We start from the raw sequence: 20503 nt of genomic DNA, 5'->3' as shown, positions 1-20503 counted from the left end.
TTCCAGGCAAGAATACTGAAGGTTGCCATGCCCTCGCCTTCAGGGGATCTTCCTGACTCAGGGATCGAACCACATCTCTTACATCTCCTGCGTTGGCAAGTAGGTTCTTTACCACTAGCCTGTATAACAACTCTATAATCTTAGTGTTCTAGTTTTGCCAAAGAATAGTGAAGAGGAGCCCCAATCTGGGATTCAGTGGCCTGGACCAACCACACAGGAGCCCCACGCACACTCCCAGGCTCAAGCTCTAAGCAGCCGTGAGCAAGAAAACTGAGGTGGTTACTCTGTGGGACCTGTTTTGAGGACTGAGAAACAGGCAAATCAAGAGGTCTGAAGACGTTTAGAAGGTTAAAACCAACAATAACAAAATATTGTTGGTTAAAACCAACAATAACAACAACAACGAAACACAAAAAAATATAACCGGAATCAACTGGGAAGTGATTACTCTTAAAAAGGAGAAGAGGATATAGAAACCAGAACGTGCTGGGAAACCCCAGTGAACACCCACCCAAGACCTGCTGCCCGGTCACCCCCAACCCCCTACCTGGCCCCTTGACCACAGAGGCCTGCAGCAGCCTGGGTGTCCCAGTCTGCCCCTGCTGGAATCCACCAGCCCTTTGAAGGCGTCTGCCTCTTTAGCCCTGGCTACCTCCTTCCCCTCAGGGACAAACACAGCAGACCTGTTTTGTGAAGAACTTTTTAGTAGCTAAATATGGCACCATGTGTCCCGAGGGCAATATAAATTACAGTATGCAAAACATACCACCGGCTGAGGTAAAACACACTGTTCCTGCCTCACGTCACCATGAGGGGAAACACACAGATACTTTTAAAAACTTCTTATAAAAAAAAAAAAAAACGTCCCCTAGAAAGGCCTCCTAACAGGGGCTAAGAGGCTCACCCTCCGCCGCGGGGCGTGTCGGTCGGGGGGGCAGGGGGACCCCTGGCTGCCCACTCGCCTCCGGCCCAGCCAGCTCGGCAGCTGGCAGCAACCCTGGCCCGCTACTGCTGGCCCAGAGCTTTGTCCAGGTTGCTCTTGATGGTGTCCAGGAAGTCCGAGGTGTTCAGGAAGTGTTCGTTCAGCTTCACGCTGTCGAGAGAGCACGTGCATGTGAGGGTGGTTCTGGCAGACACACACCCGCCCTCCCCCGGCTGCCGCCCAATCCAGGGCAGCATCCAGACAGTAGGCCTCTCGTGCAGTTGTGCGGAGGACTATAGGTCAGAGGCTACCTGGAGCCCACTGTCAAGAGGCCACAACGGGACTTCCCTGGTGGTGCAGTGGTTAAGAATCCACACTTCCACTGCAGGGGGTGCAGGTCCGATCCCGGTCAGGGAGCTAAGATCCTACATACAGCATGGTGTGGGCAAAAAAAAGGGGGGGAGGGGCCACAGCAAACTCAGCAGGAACCCAGCGAGGCCTGGCTTTTCCAGATTACAACAGGCAGCTCAGTAAAGCTCTTCTGAGAGAAGCCGGGAGATGGTTGTGGCAGGGGTTGGAAGGTTCTGAGCAGCTGGCCTAGGGATAGGGACCCATTCATTGGGCCTGGTGTAGGGAGGCTAGCCCCAGCCATCACTCAGGGCCATGGACCTGTCCTGTCCCCTGGCAGCCAAGCTAACTTAGGAAAAAGCCTCTACAAGGGACCCTGGGCTATGATCCACCTGACCCTGAGCCCCTGGAAGCCCAGACCTGCCTTGACCGCAGGCTACTAACTTGCTGAGGCCGTGGATGCAGCCCGCCAGGTCCTTGGTCATGGCTCCGCTCTCCACTGTCTCGACACACACCTTCTCCAGGGTCTGGGCGAACCTGCAGGGCACAGGGCAGAGTGAGACCCCAGCTGTATGGAGCCGGCGCCCAGAACCTGCCCAGAACCAACTCACCTGATGAGGTCCTGGTTCCCGTCCAACTTGCCCCGGTGTTCTAGGCCACGCGTCCAGGCAAAGATGCTGGCGATGGGGTTGGTGCTGGTCGGCCGGCCCTGGGGGAAGAGGTCGCAGGGGGATGAAGAGCCAAGCAGCCAATGAAAAGGCCCCTTGGACACAGCTGCCCCCTCTAGACTGACAGGGCCAGGGCCATGCTCCCAGCCCTCAGGGCCAGTGGGCTCGGGCTCCGAGGATAGAAGGGCATGCGGCCACCGCCCTGGCACTCACCTTCTGGTGCTCCCGATAGTGGCGGGTGACTGTGCCATGAGCAGCCTCAGCTTCAATGGTCTTCCCATCTGGGCAGACCAGCACGGACGTCATCAGACCAAGGGAGCCAAAGCCTGGAGAGCAGGAAGACCCCCCTCAGTGCCAGCACCTCTCCTCAGGCACTTGTGTTGGGTCTCCAGGGCCCAGCACAAGGCAGGTGGCACTCAGAGGTGGTTCTCAGCCGCCTGCTGGCATACATCCACATCCCCTACCTCCAGGTGCCCCAGAATCTATGGCCCCCCAGGGCACAAGACCCCCCACCCCAAGTTCTACCCCCCACCCTGGCAGGTAACCAAGAGGCTCATTCAAGCAGGAAGAATAAAGCCTGTGGCCAGCTATTTTACAGTCATCACTTTATCTGCTCTTTTGAGTATGTGTGTGTTAGTCGCTCAGTGTGTCTGACTCTTCGCAACCCCACAGACTGTAGCCCGCCAGTCTCCTCTCTCCATGGAATTCTCCAGGCAAGAATACTGGAATGGGTTGCCATGCCCTCCTCCAGGGGATCTTGCCAACCTAGGGATCAAACCCAGGTCTTCCAAATTGCAGGCAGATTCTTTACTGTTTGAGCTACCCAGGAAGCTCTCTGCTCTTTCAGGCCACTTGAAAGTTTTACGATTTGGGACATCCCTGGTGGTCCAGTGGTTAAAACTCATCACTCCCAAAGAAGGGGGCATAGGTTCGATCCCCGGTCAGGGACCTAGATCCCACATGATGAAACTAAGGATCCCAAAGGGTGGCAACAAAGACCAAAGATCCTGTATGCCACAACAAAGACCTGGCACAGTCAAATAAACAATAAATATTTAAAAATCTAAAAAGAGCTTTGTGATCTACTTCCAAATTTTTTCAAATCCAAATGTCAACGTTTACTATGGTCAAAGGTCTCCTGGGCTTCAAAAGCACCCCACAGCACCATAATAAGAACTGGAAATGCCCAAGAAAGAAAAAGTAGGCAACTTCTAGAGGGAAATTATTTGCCTGAGAATTTTTGCTGTTGGGGCAGAGAAAGGGGGATCCCTTCTCCATTTCACCTGGGACCTTCACACTCACTAGTCCTTACACACTTCATGCCTTTCTCTTGTGTGCTAGGGCTTGTCATCCTTCAATCCTAGATAGGAATTGTTCTAGTGAGAGGATCACACTGAACTTTTCAAAATAAAGGCAAAGGGTTTATGAAGCACGGAGACCCTCTGCCTTTTCAATGCAGCCTTGCATGGGCTTCACTTTTCCCTTATGGGAGCTAGACCTCGCCCCGCTCTCTCACAGAGCCTAGCTTCTCTTCCACTCCCTATGCATACATGTTGCCTCTTCCCACTATCTTTCTTGCTCCCAGTCCCAATAAGATGAATGTATCTGTGTGTGCTCAATTGTATCTGACTGTCCGTGACCCCATGAACTGGAGCCTAGGCTCCTCTGCCATGGGATTCTCAGGCAAGAATACTGAAGTGAGTTGCCATTTCCTTCTCCAGAGGATCTTCTTGGACCAGGGATCGAACCCTCGTCTCCTGCATTGGCAGGCAGATTCTTTACCACTGAATCACCTGGGAAGCCCCTCGTTCCCATTACAACTGAGTTATTTCTTTCTGTTCCTCCCTAATGGCTTTCTGCTGCAACTTAGCTTGTCTTTAAGGATGCTCTAGGGCTGGGGGGTTTGCCATCATCCCCCAATATTCTCCTATATCCAAAAGGTTTACTGTGCAAAACAAACTCTTTGCAATTTAAAGAGCATCTGGTTGTACTGGGTTGGCTAAAAACTTGGCCAGAGATGTTAGAGAAAAACCTGAACAAACTTTTCAGTCAACCGAATACTTACTCCCGTTTTTCTGCTAGAGCCAAACCTCGTCCAAATCTGGAGCCAAGCAGAGTCACCTGGCCCTTCCATATGCTGTACTGTCCTAAGTCACTTCAGCTGTGTCTGACTCCTTGTGACCCCATGGACTGTAGCCCACCAGGCTCCTCTCTCCATGGGATTCTCCAGGCAAGAATACTGGAGTGGGCTGCCATGCCCTCCTCCAGGGGATCTTCCCAACCCAGGGATTGAACCTGTGTCTCTTGAGTCTCCTGCATGGACAGGCCCTTTCACGGATGGGAACAACCTCAGAGCTAACAAGCCTGGCCTTTAGGACCTAAATTGCTGTGTACTACTTCCTCTGGAACGGCAGCCTTAGCAATACCCCAGTCCAAACATAAGAGATGGCCCTTCCTCACTCAGACACCAGAGAGGCCCTGGTGCATGTGTCTACAGCAGACCCTGTGATGAGCAGGCAACCCCCAGTCCTGCTGCTCCACTGGAGCAGTTTCCTCCCAAAAGGATGTGCAAACCAGCGCCCCCACTCCCAGCCAACCCTCTCTCCCAGCAAGGGAAAACTGACGGTCAACCCCCCATCCCCGCGGGGAGCGCACCCTGGGCCAGGATGTCCGACTGCACGTCTCCATCATAGTTCTTGCAGGCCCACACAAAGCCGCCCGAAGACTTGAGGACCTGAGCCACCATGTCATCAATGAGCCGGTGCTCGTACCAGATCTTAAGTCTGTCGAACTCGGTCTTGTAGTGCCTGGGAGCAAAGGGGCTTGTGGTGAAGGGAGGGCAGGAGGCTGACAGGCTGGGGAATCCCACCCTGAGCCTCAGGGCCAAGACAGACATGCTGGGATAGCCTCCCCGGGGGGGTAAGGAAGGAGGGTCATGGACTCCCTGGGAAACAGTAAAGGGAGAAGCCATTACTTCTCAAAGATGGCCTGGAAGATGTCCTTGAAGCGCCCGTCGTAGGCTTTCAGGATGGTGTTCTTGGTGCTCATGTAGAGCGGCCACTTCTTCTGGATGGCATATTGGAAGCAGCTGTGTGCAAAACCTGAGATGGACTGCAGGGAGAGAGAGGTCCCTGGAGCGGTCCCCCAGGGCAGGCCCAGCCCTGGGAACAGCATTCCCCTCCCCGCACTCCACCCAGGCAGTCAGGGTTTACCCAGCCCCTCTGGAGTGAGGATTCCATGGACAGAGGAGCCTGGCGGGCTACAGACACGGAGAGTTAGACACAACTGAGCGATGAACACTTTTTCTTTTCCTGGAGTGAGCGTCTGCTGTTGCTGCTGGCCCAGCACCCTACTCCCAATTTCTGGGAGAAAGCAGACGCCCAGCTTTACCTGGGAAAGCTATCCCCTTCCCCATTTCTTAAACCATATGGCTAGGGTGGGGCCATGCCCTCAGCCCACCTGCTTGTCTCTCCTATGTCCTGGGTTTATCCAATCAGAGCCCTTCCTCCCCTGGGCCTTCATGATTGGCTGGGAGATAGCCATGTGACCCAAGTCATCTACTTTTGCTGGAACCAGGAGCCAAAAAGGCTCTTTTCTGCTAGGATAGCCAGGCTGGCAGGGGTAAGCCCGGAGCCAGTGTTGGCCATTTCTTCACAGCCTAAGAATGAGGCCAACCACAGAGGAAAGGAAAGCCAAGAAATGGGGGTAGGGAGGGAAAGAAGCACTTACCCAGTTTGCTGTAAACCAAGAGCTGACAACCGGTATGCCCCAAGACACACCCGAGAATGAGCACAGGATGTTAGGCATACCATAGGACCCCCTGAACACATTTAAAGATGCATTTGCTCTCAGGCCTCAGACCTTCAGGCCACCAACACAGGAAGAGTCAGAACCACCAACCCGATGGGGCCGGAGTCAGAGCCATGGGTGGGGGAGGGAGCCCAGGAGCCGCTGCTCACCTCATCCGTGTTGTACATGCCCATGCCCACGCCACCAGCAGGAAAGTTGTACACCTCCCATTCCTTAGGGCCACTGCCATCCTTCGGGGTGAAGACCACCTTGAATGTGCCAGCCCGGTCAACCACAAAGTCTGTGGCCTTGTACTGCCGAGACGAGAAGATGGCTCAGGCCCAGGGCTCCAGCTAGGGGCGGGGTGTCCCAGGCCCTCAGAGCCCCACTCCCACCGGGGCCAACCTGGTCACCGTGGGCATGCCTGCCAATGGTGATGGGCTTGGTCCAGCCAGGGACGAGACGCGGGATGTTTTTACAGATGATGGGCTCCCGGAAGACAGTTCCCCCGAGGATGTTCCGGATGGTTCCATTGGGGCTCTTCCACATCTTCTTCAGCTTGAACTCTATGAGGACAAAGATGAAGCGGCCCCACTGCAGCCCAAACCTTCAGACCAGGATCTGAACCCTAAGCAAGAATGTAGCTAGAAGGGGGCTCCTCAAAACCGCCCCGGGGAAGCAGCAGAGTCAAGAGTGGCGCTCCTGAATCAGATTTCTTAGCTTCAAGATCCAGCTGTGCCCCCTCAGGCAAGTGCCCGTAAAACGAAACTGTTGATAAAACGCCTGGCCTTTTGGGTTGCTGTGAGACTTCAATGCACGTTGTGTGTAAAGTGCCCAGAACAGTGGCTGGTGGAGCTCAGGCTGATGAACCTGGCAACACCCAGCCTCAGTCCAGACGCTGTGCTTCCAGCCCCACTGGCCAGGCTCAGCCGAAATTCCTGAGACGGCGACCCTCTAACTCCTGGTCCCCACCCCCACTGCCCCGCCGCCCCACCCCCTCGCACCTTCCACACGAGCCTCGTCAGGGGTGATGGTGGCACACTTCACAGCCACACTGTACTTCTGGGTGGCCAACGCGGAGTCGATGGTGACCTGATCATTGGTCTGGTCACGGTTCGGGAGCCCCAGGTCGAAATACTTGAGCTGGACGTCCACGTGGGGCAGGATGAGCTAGAAACAGACGGCCGGGGCCAGGCATCAGGCCAGATTGACTGGGATTCAGGGGCACCTAGGTTCACCCCGTCTGAGGGGGGAAGAGGAAAGACCTCTGGGGAGGGCTGGCCAAAGCTGGCAGGAAGCTGGGGCTCTGGAGAGAGGCTGGCAGATCAGGCTGCAGCCCCTTGGAGGGCTCTTCCCCAGCGTGGATCATGTAAAACACCACCAATCCCCCGCAGTGGCCCATCAACTCAGCCAAACCCCACTCCAAACACATCTAGAGCGGGTTCCCTCTCCTCCCCCATTCAGAAGTGGCAATTCTCAACCTTGTTCTTGGGGACAGACACACAAGGCAGGAGTCTTCACATGGACCGTGTGTTCCCCCAGGCAGAGCCAGCCCACAGAGACTCTGGAGAAGTCAAGCAGCCACCCTGGGAACCACCTGCAGTGGTGGCAGTGGACATCACTGTCCCCAACAGACACCACGCCACAACTCACGATGACACCCCCGGACCACTAAGGAAAGGTTCATGATCCCTGTTCATCTTTCACTCCCTAAGGGAGTGCATCGGAATGCAGCGGATCAAGACAACATACTCAACTGTACTTCAATAGAAAATAAATTAAAAACAAAAAAGAAATTCCTGAAGGATAAGTCAACCTGTGCCAGCTCTCTGAAAGGAGATAAATATTCAATCTCTAACACAGATTGAATTCCTCCACTGTGTTTCTTGTATTTCCTGTGTCTGTATATATGTATTAATTAATCTGAAGAATAAAACAAAAGCTTCAGTTCAGTTCAGTTCAATCACTCAGTCGTGTCTGACTCTTTGCGACCCCATGAATCGCAGCACACCAGGCCTCCCTGTCCATCACCATCTCCCGGAGTTCACTCAGACTCACGTCAATCGAGTCAGTGATGCCATCCAGCCATCTCATCCTCTGTCGTCCCCTTCTCCTCCTGCCCCCAATCCCTCCTAGCATCAGAGTCTTTTCAAATGAGTCAACTCTTCGCATGAGGTGGTCAAAGTACTGGAGTTTCAGCTTCAGCATCATTCCTTCCAAAGAAATCCCAGGGCTAATCTCCTTCAGAATGGACTGGCTGGATCTCCTTGCAGTCCAAGGGACTCTCAGGAGTCTTCTCCAACACCACAGTTCAAAAGCATCAATTCTTTGGCACTCAGCTTTCTTCACAGTCCAACTCTCACATCCATACATGACTACTGGAAAAACCATAGCCTTGACTAGATGGACCTTTGTTGGCAAAGTAATGTCTCTGCTTTTCAATATGCTATCTAGGTTGGTCATAACTTTTCTCCCAAGGAGTAAGTGTCTTTTAATTTCATGGCTGCAGTCACCATCTGCAGTGATTTTGGAGCCCCCAAAAATAAAGTCTGTCACGGTTTCCACTGTTTCCCCATCTATTTGCCATGAAGTGATGGGACCAGATGCCATGATCTTAGTTTTCTGAATGTTGAGCTTTAAGCCAGCTTTTTCACTCTCCACTTTCACTTTCATCAAGAGGCTTTTTAGCTCCTCTTCACTTTCTGCCATAAGGGTGGTGTCATCTGCATATCTGAGGTTATTGATATTTCTCCCAGTAATCTTGATTCCAGCCCAGCATTTCTCATGATGTATTCTGCATAGAAGTTAAATAAGCAGGGTGACAATATACAGCCTTGACGTACTCCTTTTCCTATTTGGAATCAGTCTGTTGTTCCATGTCCAGTTCTAACAGTTGCTTCCTGACCTGCATACAGATTTCTCAAGAGGCAGGTCAGGTGGTCTGGTATTCCCTTCTCTTTCAGAATTTTCCACAGTTTATTGTGAGCCACACAGTCAAAGGCTTTGGCATAGTCAATAAAGCAGAAATAGAAAGATGTCCTTTTCATTATAGGGGACTGGAATGCAAAAGTAGGAAGTCAAGAAACACCTGGAGTAACAAAAGCTTAATTCAGCCAAAAAAAAAGACATGATATGTGATTATGTTCAATCACATTCTTTAAAATGCTTTAAACTTGGTACAAGACAAAGATGGCTGAAGACAGTCCCGTGTCTGACCTAAGTCCACGCACCACAACTATTGAGCCTGCAACAAAGCTAAAGTCCATAGGCCAAAAGGAAAAACTCCCCCATGATACAATGAAGACCTGACACAGCCAAATAAATAAGTATTTTTAAAAATACTAAGAGCAGGGACTTCCCTGGTGATCCAGTGGTTGAGAACCTGCCTTCCAATTCAGAGGATGTGGGTTCAATCCCTGGTCTAGGAAATAAGATCCCACATGCTGTGGAACTGAGCCCGAGAGCCACAACTGAGACCCAATGCCGCCAAATAAATAAATATTTTAAAAATAAATAAAATAACAAGGCCCATGAGTGGTCTGGACATGACAGAAGGATGGGCAGAAGGAGACAAACAGGGTTGCTCCTGCCCACCAAGGTGATGGGTGAATCCCAGGGACCTGAAGCAGGGCTCAGGAGACGGGAGCTGGGACTGATCACTGAGCCCAGCCGGCCACATGCAAGGCCGCCCACTTCGGGAGGGAACTACCTTCTCCTTGATGAACTGCCAGATAATACGGGTCATCTCATCGCCGTCCATCTCCACCACTGGCTTCGCCACCTTGATCCTCTTGTCAGCATCTAGAACCAGACACACGCACAGCATATCACAGCTGTGAGACAAGGTTGGCGGGAGAGCCCTTCTCCTCCTGGCCAGACCCACCCTTCACCACACACGGAGGAGTGTCAGCCAGGTCCCACTGCCCAGCATTCACTCCCCCTCCGGCAGAAGCAGCAAGTGAATTATGTGCAGCTGAATGACTCACTCTCCAAAGATGTGCAAACAGATTTTTTTTTTTTTAATCTAAAAAGGAAGAAAAATGAGACCCAGGGAGCATGGCTTGTGTCAGGGTCAGGATAGATCCCAGGGCCTTGGCTCAAGCATAGCCTCTGGATGCCCCTGTGGGCCAGATGGAGAGAAGCAGAAAGCAAACACAGGCTCCAAATATTTCTTCCCCCAGGGAACAAGATGGAACACGGCTGGCACTGCTCCAGCTCCTCCCAAGGTGCAGTGGGTACTTTGGACCTTCACCAAGTCTGGTCTAAAGCAGGAGTGGCCCTGTAGAAACCTGTTGGACCTGTTGGGCTGTTGTAGACCTAGCTCGCTTAATTTTCAGATGCATCTTCTATGAGTTAATGTGATGAGAGCCAATCAATTTCTTTTAACATACTTGTTGTTCAGTCGCTCAGTCATGTCCAACACTTTGGGACCCCATGGACTGTTGCCTGCCAGGCTCCTTTGTCCATGCATGGAATTCTCCAGGCAAGAATACTGGAACAGGTTGCCATTTCCTTCTCCAGAGGATCTTCCTGACCCAGGGATCAAACCCATGTCTCTTTCTTGGCAGGTGGAACCTTCACTGCTGAGCTACCAGGGGAAGACCTTTAAATGTACTAAAGCTACCATAATCTGAATCCCTAAGGAGAGGTCCATTTGGGGCCAGTCCTAAAGGTTTTAGCCTCAGCCTGGGCTCCACTCAAGCTCTGAGCTTCAGGCACAACAGCCTGTGGACAGCACACCTCAGTGGGGGAGTTCAATGTCAAGACCACAGCAGGCAGCTCTCCCAGCTGTGTATGCAAATGTCAAACCCTCAGAGACCACAGGGCCCGCTTATTAACAACCAGGTGTCAAGGGTAAATAGCCTTTCCTGAAACACCTCAACACACAGTGCCTATCCTTAAAGAGTGAGGATGGAAAGGAAAACGACTCAGATAGTAAAGAATATACCTGTCATGCAAGAGACCCAGGTTTCCCTGGGTTGAGAAGATCCCCTGGAGAAGGGAAAGGCAACCCACTCCAGTATCTTTGCCTGGAGAATCCCATGGACAGAGGTGGGCTACAGTCCATGGGGTCACAAAGAGTCAGACACGACTGAGTGACTAACCCTATCACTATCACCATTGATAACAGAGAGAGCAAGAGGCATTATTATCAAAGTCAAGTGTCAGCCTTCCTCAAAGCAACTGCCCAAAGGAGCTGGGAACAGGGATCGGAGGTGTGAGCCACAGCAGCCGAGGCTCATTTTGTTTGTGGGGTGGATCTTCTTGTTTGTTTGTGGCTTATTTTGTTTGTGGGGTGGGTCATTTTGTAGTGGGTCTTTTTTTCTTTTTTTTTTTTAATGCTGTTTGGTGACCAAGGCTTAAAAAACAGGCCCTTTCAACAACAACAACAAACCTGATTAATAAAGGGGCAAAGGACTTGAATAGCTATTTCTCAAAAAAACATCAATAAGCTCATAAAAATATGTTCAACATCACTACTCATTAGGAAAATGCAAACCAAAACCACAATGAGATACCACCTCACACCCCTTAAGATAGCTACTATCAAAACAAAAACAAAAGCCATAAAGTAACAAGTGTTGATGAGGATGTAAAGAAATTGGAACCTGTGTACATTGCTAGTGAGAATATAAAATGGTGGGCCACTATGGGAAAACAGTATGACGCTTCCTCAAAAAAATGTTTTAAAATAACTAAAAGCCGGGTCTCAAAAAGTTATCTGTATAACCATGTTCACAACAAAATTATTCACAATAGCCAAGAGGTGGAAGCAACCCAAGTGTCCATCAACAGATGAATGGAGAAATAAAGTGTGATATGAACATTCAAAAGGAGAAAAGAACCCTTTGGAAACTAATCCAGGATGTTTAAGAAAAAACTTTCCACCAAAAAGTTAAACTATGTTCATGATTCTGAGTTTTTTCCAAAACTGGGCCCCACACCACTTAAACATGGATGTACTTGCTTTCAAACTAAAAAAGGAAGCGCTTCCAAGTTTCAGGGATGGATCTGGCCCTACCTCAATAGCCTTTGCCACCTGTTCTTTTGTTTCAAATTCCACAATGGTAAATTCCCTTTGGATCAGACTTACAATGTGGTGTTCTTATATAAACAACATCACCACCTTTCCCAAATACTTATTTGTTTTTGAGAAGAACATCTTTAATTTTAGAAGCTTCTCTATTGGAATGGATAAAGAAGATGTGGTACATATATACAATGGAATATTACTCGGCCATTAAAAAGAGTGAAATAATGCCATTTGCAGCAACATGGATGTACCTAGACAGTGTCATACTGGGTGAAGCAAGTCAGACAGAGAAAGAAAAACATCATATGACGTCCCTTATATGTAGAATCTAAACAACACTGTCAATCGGCTATATCCCAATACAAAATAAAAAGTTTAAAAAAAGTTTTTCTTATTTTATTTCTAATTACATGCATTATTACTTTTGGAAATTACAATGCAGCTAGTAACAGAGACTTATTTAACCCAGTAAGTTAAACTGGGGACCTCATAAACTGTAACACCTACAATTCTCCATAAGTATATGACAAAGCCTTATATGCTTGCTCCTATGGAAACTTTATGTATTACTCAAAGACTTTTTCAGTCCAGCTGTGACTAACATTTTTGGGAAGTAACTCATAATAAACTAGAAACAGTATTAAGTATGTAAGGATTTAATAACTATATCACATAAGCTTTTCACGATTCCTATACCTGACTCAGAAGAACAATAAATTTTAATCTGAATATTTTTTAAAATGTGCTGTATACAGACAACGAAAGCCTATTCAGCCTTAAAAAGGAAGGAATGCTGACACGTGCTAAACATGGAAAAAACCTGAGGACATTCTGCTAAGTGAAACAAGACAGTCACACAAAACACAAATATTGTCCGATTCTACTTACATGAGGTACCTAGAGTGGTCAGAATTATAGAAACAGAAAGTAGAATGGTGGTTACCAGGGGCTGGGGGGCAGGAAAGGAAGCAGAGTTGTTTAATGGGTACCGAGTTTCAGTTTTGCAACATGAAAAAGCTGTGCAGACTGCTGAACAACAAGGTGGATGTATTTTACGCTGCTGACCTGCACACATAAAAATGGTTAAGGTGGAAGTTTTTGTTGTGCAGTTTTACCACCATAAAAAATAAGAAATTAAAAAATGCTTTAATGCCTAATTTAAACCAGTTAAAAAAAATAACAACAGAAGATTATACATAAAAATCCAGTCCCTCTTATAGAAGGAGTCATTTCATCCCACTGAGCCCCTGCTCACCCACAGCAAGGATGAAGGACAGGCTGATAGAGGTCAGCCTCTCCCTCCATCCCAGCCCTGCCACGTGCCCTCCAGAGCACCCCAAGGCATCGGGTTTGAAAGCTTGCCTATTGTTTAGCCACTATGGTGGAGACAGCCCCACCATCTGCCTCTCTCTGGGAGACAGGTGGTGACAGGTGACCTGAAATCCAAGTAACAGTCACCATGAAATCTTCAGATGACCCGCTGCACAAATACTGTCCTCTTGGGCCGAGTGTGGGATGGAATTACACCAGTCCCAAGAGGTCCATTAGCCCAAGTCCCAGCCGGGGAACAGAGTAAGGATTTCACAACCCAGCCTGCGTTTCAGCATCTACTTGCTGCTCAAGTAAAGAGATCTAGCTTCTGGGCTAAAGGGCCCTCCTATGACGGGCACCCCCTCACCCCCCTCTGTCTATGTAACTGGTTTCACCACATTCCCATGCACGCTCTGGTCAGCAGAGAGACCTAGTAGAATGTGGGGGAAGCCCCCAATTCCTGAGGGTTCAAGAAGGCTGGGCAGCAATTACAGAAGAGGCTCTAGCATTTTCTTTGATGTCATCCTTCACACCTCCCTTTCTCTTGCATCCACATCCAAACCATCACAAACATTCTACTGGCTCTTCCTACAAAATAAGCCCAGAATCCAACCACCACCAAGGTCCAAGCAACCCTCCTACCAAGTCCCTGATGCTAGCAACGCACCTGTTAAAATGTAAATCAAGTTACACTCCTCTCAAAGCCCTGAAAAGCCTCCTCTTTCACTCAGAAAAGACCAAAATCCTCCAAAGTGGCCTACAAGCCCTCCCTAACCCTGACCTCATCTCCCATATCGCACTCTGAGCCAGCCTGACTTTCTGCTTCTCCAACAAGCAAAGGTGCCCTCCTGCATCATGGCCTTGGCATCGACATTCCCTCTTCCCCTGAACACTAAATGGCCTGTTTTCATTCCCTTATTCCCTCAGTACAGCGAGTCCCCTACATATGAACCTTCAAGATGCAAACTTTCCAAGATGCGAGCATGCATCTGGTTCCAGCAAGGAACCGGAACCCGTGCCACCAGAATCAGGTGTGAGTGACACCGCAGCTTGCCCTCCTCTCCTGTTGCTGACGACCCTTCTGCTCTACCGTCTCCCACCTCCAGCCAGTCACTCTTCATGCCGCTTCACTCGATGCCAGCACCTGTATGCCAGTGGTGTACTGTACTCCTGTACTTTTCAAGCCACTGTTCTGTACGATTAAAAATGTTTTTATTTTTTTATGGACTACTTATGTGAGAAGTATTATAAACCTATTACAGTACAGTACTAAATAGCCCATTGTGTTAGCTGGGTATCTAAGCTAACTTTGTTGGACTTACGAACAAATGGGTCTAAGGAATGCACTCTCTGAACAGAACTAGGTGGTATGTAGGGGACTTACTCTCCTTCATTCACTGGGGTCTTATCCGGCAGCCCTACCCAAACCTTCACCTGTATCTTTCTGGCTTATTTGTTCTCCTTGGCTCTTGTCACCGTACATCACACTAGCCAACTTCTACCTTGCCTACTGTCCTTCCTCACGTTAGAATTTAAGCTCCATAAGGGCAGAAATATTCGTCCCTAATGTCCAGCTCTGTCCCCAGAGTGTCCCTGGCACAATGCCTGGCACAGAGTAGAAGCACAATATTTACTGAAGTCCATGAATGAATGTCAAGCTACAGTCAGTTCAGGCTGGTCAGGGCTGCCCTGTCATAACCTACCCTTTGGATGGAAAGTTACTCCACCCCCTCCCCCATCCCGGGATGCATTACCACACAGAGGCCGGTGAGTTCTCACCACGAAATGGCACCAGACCATCACGAATGAACTTGGGTGGCCAGGTAATGGGCTGGAGTAGCTCACAATTTATCGTGTTAATATTTGCCATCTGTTGGCATTTTAAACATAGGTTTACAGAAGTGTAAACTCCAGAGCAAGTCACAAGGCTGACTTCCAGTAATCAGAGAGCAATTTCCAACACCCCATCCTGGAATCAGTAAAAGAGGCCACAGCTTTCCATAAAGGATCTGGGGGACAGGGCGCAGGCCCTTCCAGAAGTTTTTCTTTAAAACCTGCAGGGCTGAAACATGACCACCCAGAACACCCGGAATGGGGTATGTGCATGCTAAGTCACTACAGTGTGTCCAACTCTTTGCAACCTTATGGATGTCAGGTTCCTCTGTCCATGGGATTCTCCAGGCAAGAATACTGGAGTCGGCTACCATGCCCTCCTCCAGGGGATCTTCCCGACTCAGGGACTCAACCTGCATTTCTTATGTCTCCTGCATTGGCAGACGGTTTTTTTACCCCTAGCGCCACATCTGCGGAGAAGGCAATGGCATCCCACTCCAGTACTCATGCCTGGAAAATCCCATGGATGGAGGAACCTGGTGGGCTGCAGTCCATGGGGTCGCTAAGAGTCGGACACGAATGAAGCAACTTAGCAGCAGCAGCAGCGCCACATCTGATGGGGTAGCTATGGTCTTATCTGATGCAGCTGAAACAAGGCTCGGTGGAGAACACCTAAGAACACTACTGATAGGTCTGCACAACTTCGAACAAGTGTTAAATAATTTCCTCTGAAATCTAAAAGGGCAAACAAGTCACCAAGATCTGAAGCAGGTCCCGGAGATCTGAAGAGCTGAGGAACAGAGGGGTGAGGAAATTAAGAAGTTCCCAGGCTAGGAGCTAAGGAAGGCCAGATAAAGATCTGGCTGAGTGGTTGAGAAGCGCCCACCCTCACTTCCCCAGGCTAACTTATCAGAACCACCACCAGCAGTCGCAGGAGGCCTGTGAGTCGCAAAACTAGAAAGAGACACGTGTGGGAATTACCCGGCAGCAAAAACACAAGAGTATTTTAGCCAAAGCATATTCTTTTCTTGTCATCAAGGGGAATGCCAAGTATTCTGTCTCCAGCAGCGTTGCCAAGTAACAAGCTAGCAGAGGTCACAACTGTACGATCGCACGCCTGTCCAACTCAAACACCAGGCTTTCTCCTCATTAATAACCAAACCCCTCTTAGGGGCTTCTGAAAGGACCTGCCACTGGCTGCTCTTTTTACATGTTACCAAAATTCAGGCCCCCAAAGGGGCTGTTTTCTTGTTTATGCGGTTTTTTTTTTTAATTTTATTTTTTACCATATGTGCAGAAGAAAAAATAAAAGGGAGAAGTGGAGAATGTATCTAACTCCTGCCATATTTTGCTGAAGGTGGTGTCATATGGGAACCTTTGTCTGGGGTCTGGGGACCCATGGAATCTTGAGTTGCCGGGCTGGCTCCTTAAAGACAAATTCCATGAGTATACAAAAACAGAAATGCCCCTTTCTCCTTGAAAGGAGAGGGAGGGTGCTGGGGCCTTTCTAGGTTCTGGTCAGCTGCTCCCACACTAGGTTAAAGATTACCTACTCCAGCAGTAAAACCAAGTTGCCTGGGCCCCACCCCCTTGTCCTCACTCCAAGGGGCTGCCTGCGGGCCAGGCAAGGGGTTTCCATGGCAACAGGCAGTAGCCAGGACCCACATTGTTCCCTGCCTTTTGCAGCCTGAGATGGAGAGCCAGGGGGCAGACCAATGTCAGAGGGGCAAGCCTGCCTCGGTAATGGAAGTTCAGGCTGCTGCTGCTGCTGCTGCTGCTAAGTCACTTCAGTCGTGTCCGACTCTGTGAGACCCCACAGACGGCAGCCCACCAGGCTCCCCCGTCCCTGGAAGCCCTGCTTATTACCCTGCTTATCAAGACTATTTTCGTTTCGGGACTTCCTTGGTGGTCCAGTGGCTAAGACTCCGTGCTCCAAATACAGGAGGCCCGAGTTCGATCCCGGATAAGGGAACTAGATCCCATATGTCGAAACGAAGACCTGGCACGGCCAAAAACAAAAAAAAAGACTACTGCCGTCTCTCCGAAGCAGTGGACTAAGGGTACCACAGAAGTTATGACGCACGATTTGGGAAAGTGACATTTTGGCTCGGTTGCCTGGTCTCCTGGTCGAGTGAGCTGGGCAGGGCCCAGGAGTGGCGCGGGAGCCGGCTGGCGAGAAGAGGCTGGTCAAGCCAAGGACAGGCCCCAGGATGGAGCTTCAAGTACGTCGACAAGGAGAACGGGGGCGTCCAAACAAAGCGAAAATAAAAAGGACGCTCCTCCAGCTGTAGCCTAAAAGGCTCCAAAAATAGCTGACAAGCACCTGACAGCGAGCCGGGATTACCTAGCGCCCAGGGTGAGAAGGAAGGGGAAGTGGCTGCCTCCTCCCTCCCCTCCTTTGTCTGATCAAGGACCGCGCCGCGACCCTCCCTCTCGCTGGGGAGCGGGCCAGGCGCTCCGGCACCCACTCGGTTGCTTTGTCTCCCTCCAGGAGCGCAGGGCGGGCAGGATATCCTCTGAGCCCGGGATACCCCCAGAACCTCCTGCGGGACAATCTGGGGGCGCAGGGCTGCAAGGGCCGAGATCGCCCCGGCCACCAGTTGCCACCTTTCTTCAAGTCCCCACCCCTGCGACTGGCACGGCCTGGAAGGTGGGGCAGGGGAGCAAGCCCCCGTGCGCCGGTTCTTTGTGTGCCCTACCCCGCCGTCCCCAGCCCGCGGGCGTCCCGGGTCGCGCTTGCTGGTCCCCGCCCGGAAGGCCGCCACGTCGCGGTGCCGGGCGCGCACCCCGCCCGGACCCTCCTCGTGGCACTCACAGTGGCGCCGCGGCTGCTCTTGCAAGTTGGGGGCTGTCAAGGCTGCTGGCGCCCAGGCCGAGCCGGAGCCAGAGGCTCTGCAGAGCGAGCGTACGACCCGCAGGTAACCAGCCATCCCAAGCGGGTGGGCGGTCGGACTGGCGGATGAGCGAGCAAAGGAACCCGGGTAGGCGAGGTCCGAGCGCCGGCGGCTGCCTGGTGGCGGGCTGCGGAGGCCTGCGAAGCGCCGGCCGCGCGGGCAGAGCCGGGGCGGGGCTGCGGGGGCCGCCACCCTATTGGGCCTCACCGGGAGGAGGCGGAGTCCGGCCGGGGGGACTCCTCCCCCGGCCCTGCACCAGCCGAGGCTCCGCCCCCACACCCAGCCCGCGGTTCGCTGGGCACTGGAGGAGGCTCGGCTCCACTGGAGCGAGAGGCGAGTGAGACCGTGATCCCTCTACAGGTAAAGGCCAGACCTTGGAACACGCTGAGACTGACTGGCACCCGGGAGCAGGGGATGGGAGCTGGAGGACCGGGGGAGCCGTTAGCGAGGAATAACTCTCATTCCAGGATGCCCTATTTAAACCAGAGTGTCAATTGCTGACGCATCAGCTTAAGCCCAAAAAGGCAAATTTGAACAAACAACTGCACCCTTCGCATTGGCTGGGCTGAAATTTCCGGGCGCATTAACCAGTGCGGGTTCCGCGTTTTTGAACCTCGGGTCTTCTCGGATTCGCTCTCAGATCCTCCTACGCCTTAGGTAGACTGACTCTACTCAAGAACTGGAGTCCCACTGCTTCAGCAGGTCAAGCTGCTAGTCCTCGAAGTCATTCAGCGTAGCCAGAGTCTGTACCCTCCCTTCCGAGAGGGGAACGATAACAGTAACAGGGCTGCCAGAAGACTTGGGTGAAAAAACATGTGTTAAAAAGCCTTGACACACCCTGTGCAACCGCCGATGCTTATCAGGCAGTACTCAGGCAGCCTGGCTGAATAATCTACCAGGCACGTTTTTGCCTGCTTTCATACAAAAGACAATACTAGTCGGTTCTGCCATAAACAACCAAAGTCTCAGCTGGGGCTGGGTTTTATTTAGAAACATCTGAGGCCAGCCCCCCACTTTCCCAGTTACACCAGCTCCCTCCAATGCTAGCCACCTCTTTCTGCCCTGTGTTCCCAGCTCTCCCCTTCATTGCCTCAGAGTCAACATTGCCAGATGGAGCTGGGCCAGCAAAGTGACCTTGAATTACTGACTTCAAAGTTTCCTTCTCCCTGTCTCAGCCAGGCAGAGCTACCGCTTTGGCCCAGAGATTTAGTAGATTGGGCTCAAAGCGGGGCTGTTTGGGGCCCCCCAAAGTCTAAGGCCTTATTCAGAGGCCTGATCTTGAGCCAGCATGTCCCAGAATAACCCATCATCCCTTTCATTTTGTTCCCAATTCTCTTGCTAAAAACCCAAGTAGAAAAAAGAAAAGAAAAAAACAAAAACCCACAAGCAGAGACAGTGGAAGCTTCTGGTATTTGGCTTTCATGCCATCCTAGTATTATCAGGTACAAAGGCCTCACTGTTTATACCTATAAACTAGGAGAATGCCCTCCTCCCAGCCTCCTTTTGGCTCAAAAGATCAGATTCTGTTCTGTACAACTTACCTGTACTGCCACTTCTGAAATGGTTATAAAGAAATTGCTCTCCACATATTTTCTTTATATTGTGGACCAGGGTATCAGAGGCCTGGCAAGAGGCAGTACTAGAGTCTCAGCGTATTCCAGAGTCTGGCCCTTACCTGTAGAGGGATCAGGGTGGGAACACATGGGTCCTTTGCAAGCACAGCAGCAGGCCAGGATAGTCAAGGCAAAATCTTCAGATTAAACTCCTCTCACTGCCCCACCTGCCAGGGCTCCAGCTCCATGGCAGCCTTGTCCATCCAGTATCCATTTGGTGAGGCAGTTGGTGTCAGCTCCATTGGCTCAGAGAGGTTAGGACAGTTGCTCAAAAAGACACAGCTGGGAAGTAGCAGAACTCTGGTTCATATGCATGAAAGTGAGGTGTCAGTCATGTCCGATTCTTTGTGACCCTGAGGGTAAAGACTGAGTGATATGCATTTTGTTTGCTAGGCTCCTCTGTCCATGGAATTCTCCAGGGAAGAATACTGGAGTGGGTAGTCATTCCTTCTCAGGGATCAAACCTGGGTCTCCTGCATTACAGGTAACTTCTTTACTGTCTGAGCCACCAGGGAAGCCAGTTCACATCCATGCTGCTGCTGCTGCTAAGTCGCTTCAGTCGTGTTCAACTCTGTGCAACCCCATAGACGGCAGCCCACCAGGCTCCGCCGTCCCCGGGATTCTCCAGGCAAGAACACTGGAGTGGGTTGCCATTTCCTTCTCCAACGCATGAAAGTGAAAAGTCAAAGTGAAGTCGCTCAGTCATGTCTGACTCTTTGCGACCCCATGGACTGCAGCCTACCAGGCTCCTCTGTCCATTGGATTTTCCAGGCAAGAGTACCGGAGTGGGTTGCCAGTTCACATCCATATACCTGGCTAATAGTCCATCATTATTTTAAGGAAGAAGAGGAGGAACCAGAGTCCCTATTTGTTGTACTTGTTTGGAATTTTTGGTGGTGATAACTACTAGCCTTGAAACCTCAGAGAAAGATGTTTCAAGGAAAGGTGCTTAGATCCTCCAGTTTGGGGTCAGCAGAATTGGAAACTCCCACCCTTACACATTTTTAGTCAAACTTCAACTAAGTTGTTGAGTCTAGGTCATGTGCAAATTCCCTGTTCAGTTCAGTTCAGTCACACAGTCATGTCCGGCT

The 20503-nt window shown here is 50.8% G+C and overlaps 1 protein-coding gene across 1 annotated transcript; it reads right to left on the bottom strand.

The window, feature by feature from the left end:
• Positions 1-682: 682 nt before the first annotated feature.
• IDH2 (isocitrate dehydrogenase (NADP(+)) 2) lies at positions 683-18865 on the bottom strand. Its single transcript, XM_040257529.1, has 11 exons — positions 17721-18865; positions 9437-9528; positions 6732-6897; positions 6133-6293; positions 5898-6041; positions 4913-5049; positions 4594-4745; positions 2152-2264; positions 1882-1979; positions 1715-1807; positions 683-1093 (listed from the first exon to the last, which is right to left on the bottom strand). Exons 1-11 carry the CDS (start codon positions 17833-17835, stop codon positions 1006-1008), a joined length of 1359 nt encoding a protein of 452 aa, XP_040113463.1. The 5' UTR covers positions 17836-18865; the 3' UTR covers positions 683-1005.
• Positions 18866-20503: the final 1638 nt, after the last annotated feature.

Source organism: Oryx dammah, unplaced genomic scaffold (assembly GCF_014754425.2).
Source record: "Oryx dammah isolate SB20612 unplaced genomic scaffold, SCBI_Odam_1.1 HiC_scaffold_16, whole genome shotgun sequence".
NCBI classification, from domain to species: Eukaryota; Metazoa; Chordata; class Mammalia; order Artiodactyla; family Bovidae; genus Oryx; species Oryx dammah.
This window is presented reverse-complemented; position numbering and strand designations above follow the sequence as displayed.

Coding starts and splice junctions, on each gene's coding strand:
- IDH2 (XM_040257529.1), bottom strand. CDS start 17,835: ATGGCTGGTTACCTGCGGGTCGTACGCTCGCTCTGCAGAGCCTCTGGC. Junction 1,980..2,151: donor ACTATCGGGAGCACCAGAAG/GTGAGTGCCAGG, acceptor CTCTTCCCCCAG/GGCCGGCCGACCAGCACCAA. Junction 1,808..1,881: donor GGGAACCAGGACCTCATCAG/GTGAGTTGGTTC, acceptor TGTGCCCTGCAG/GTTCGCCCAGACCCTGGAGA.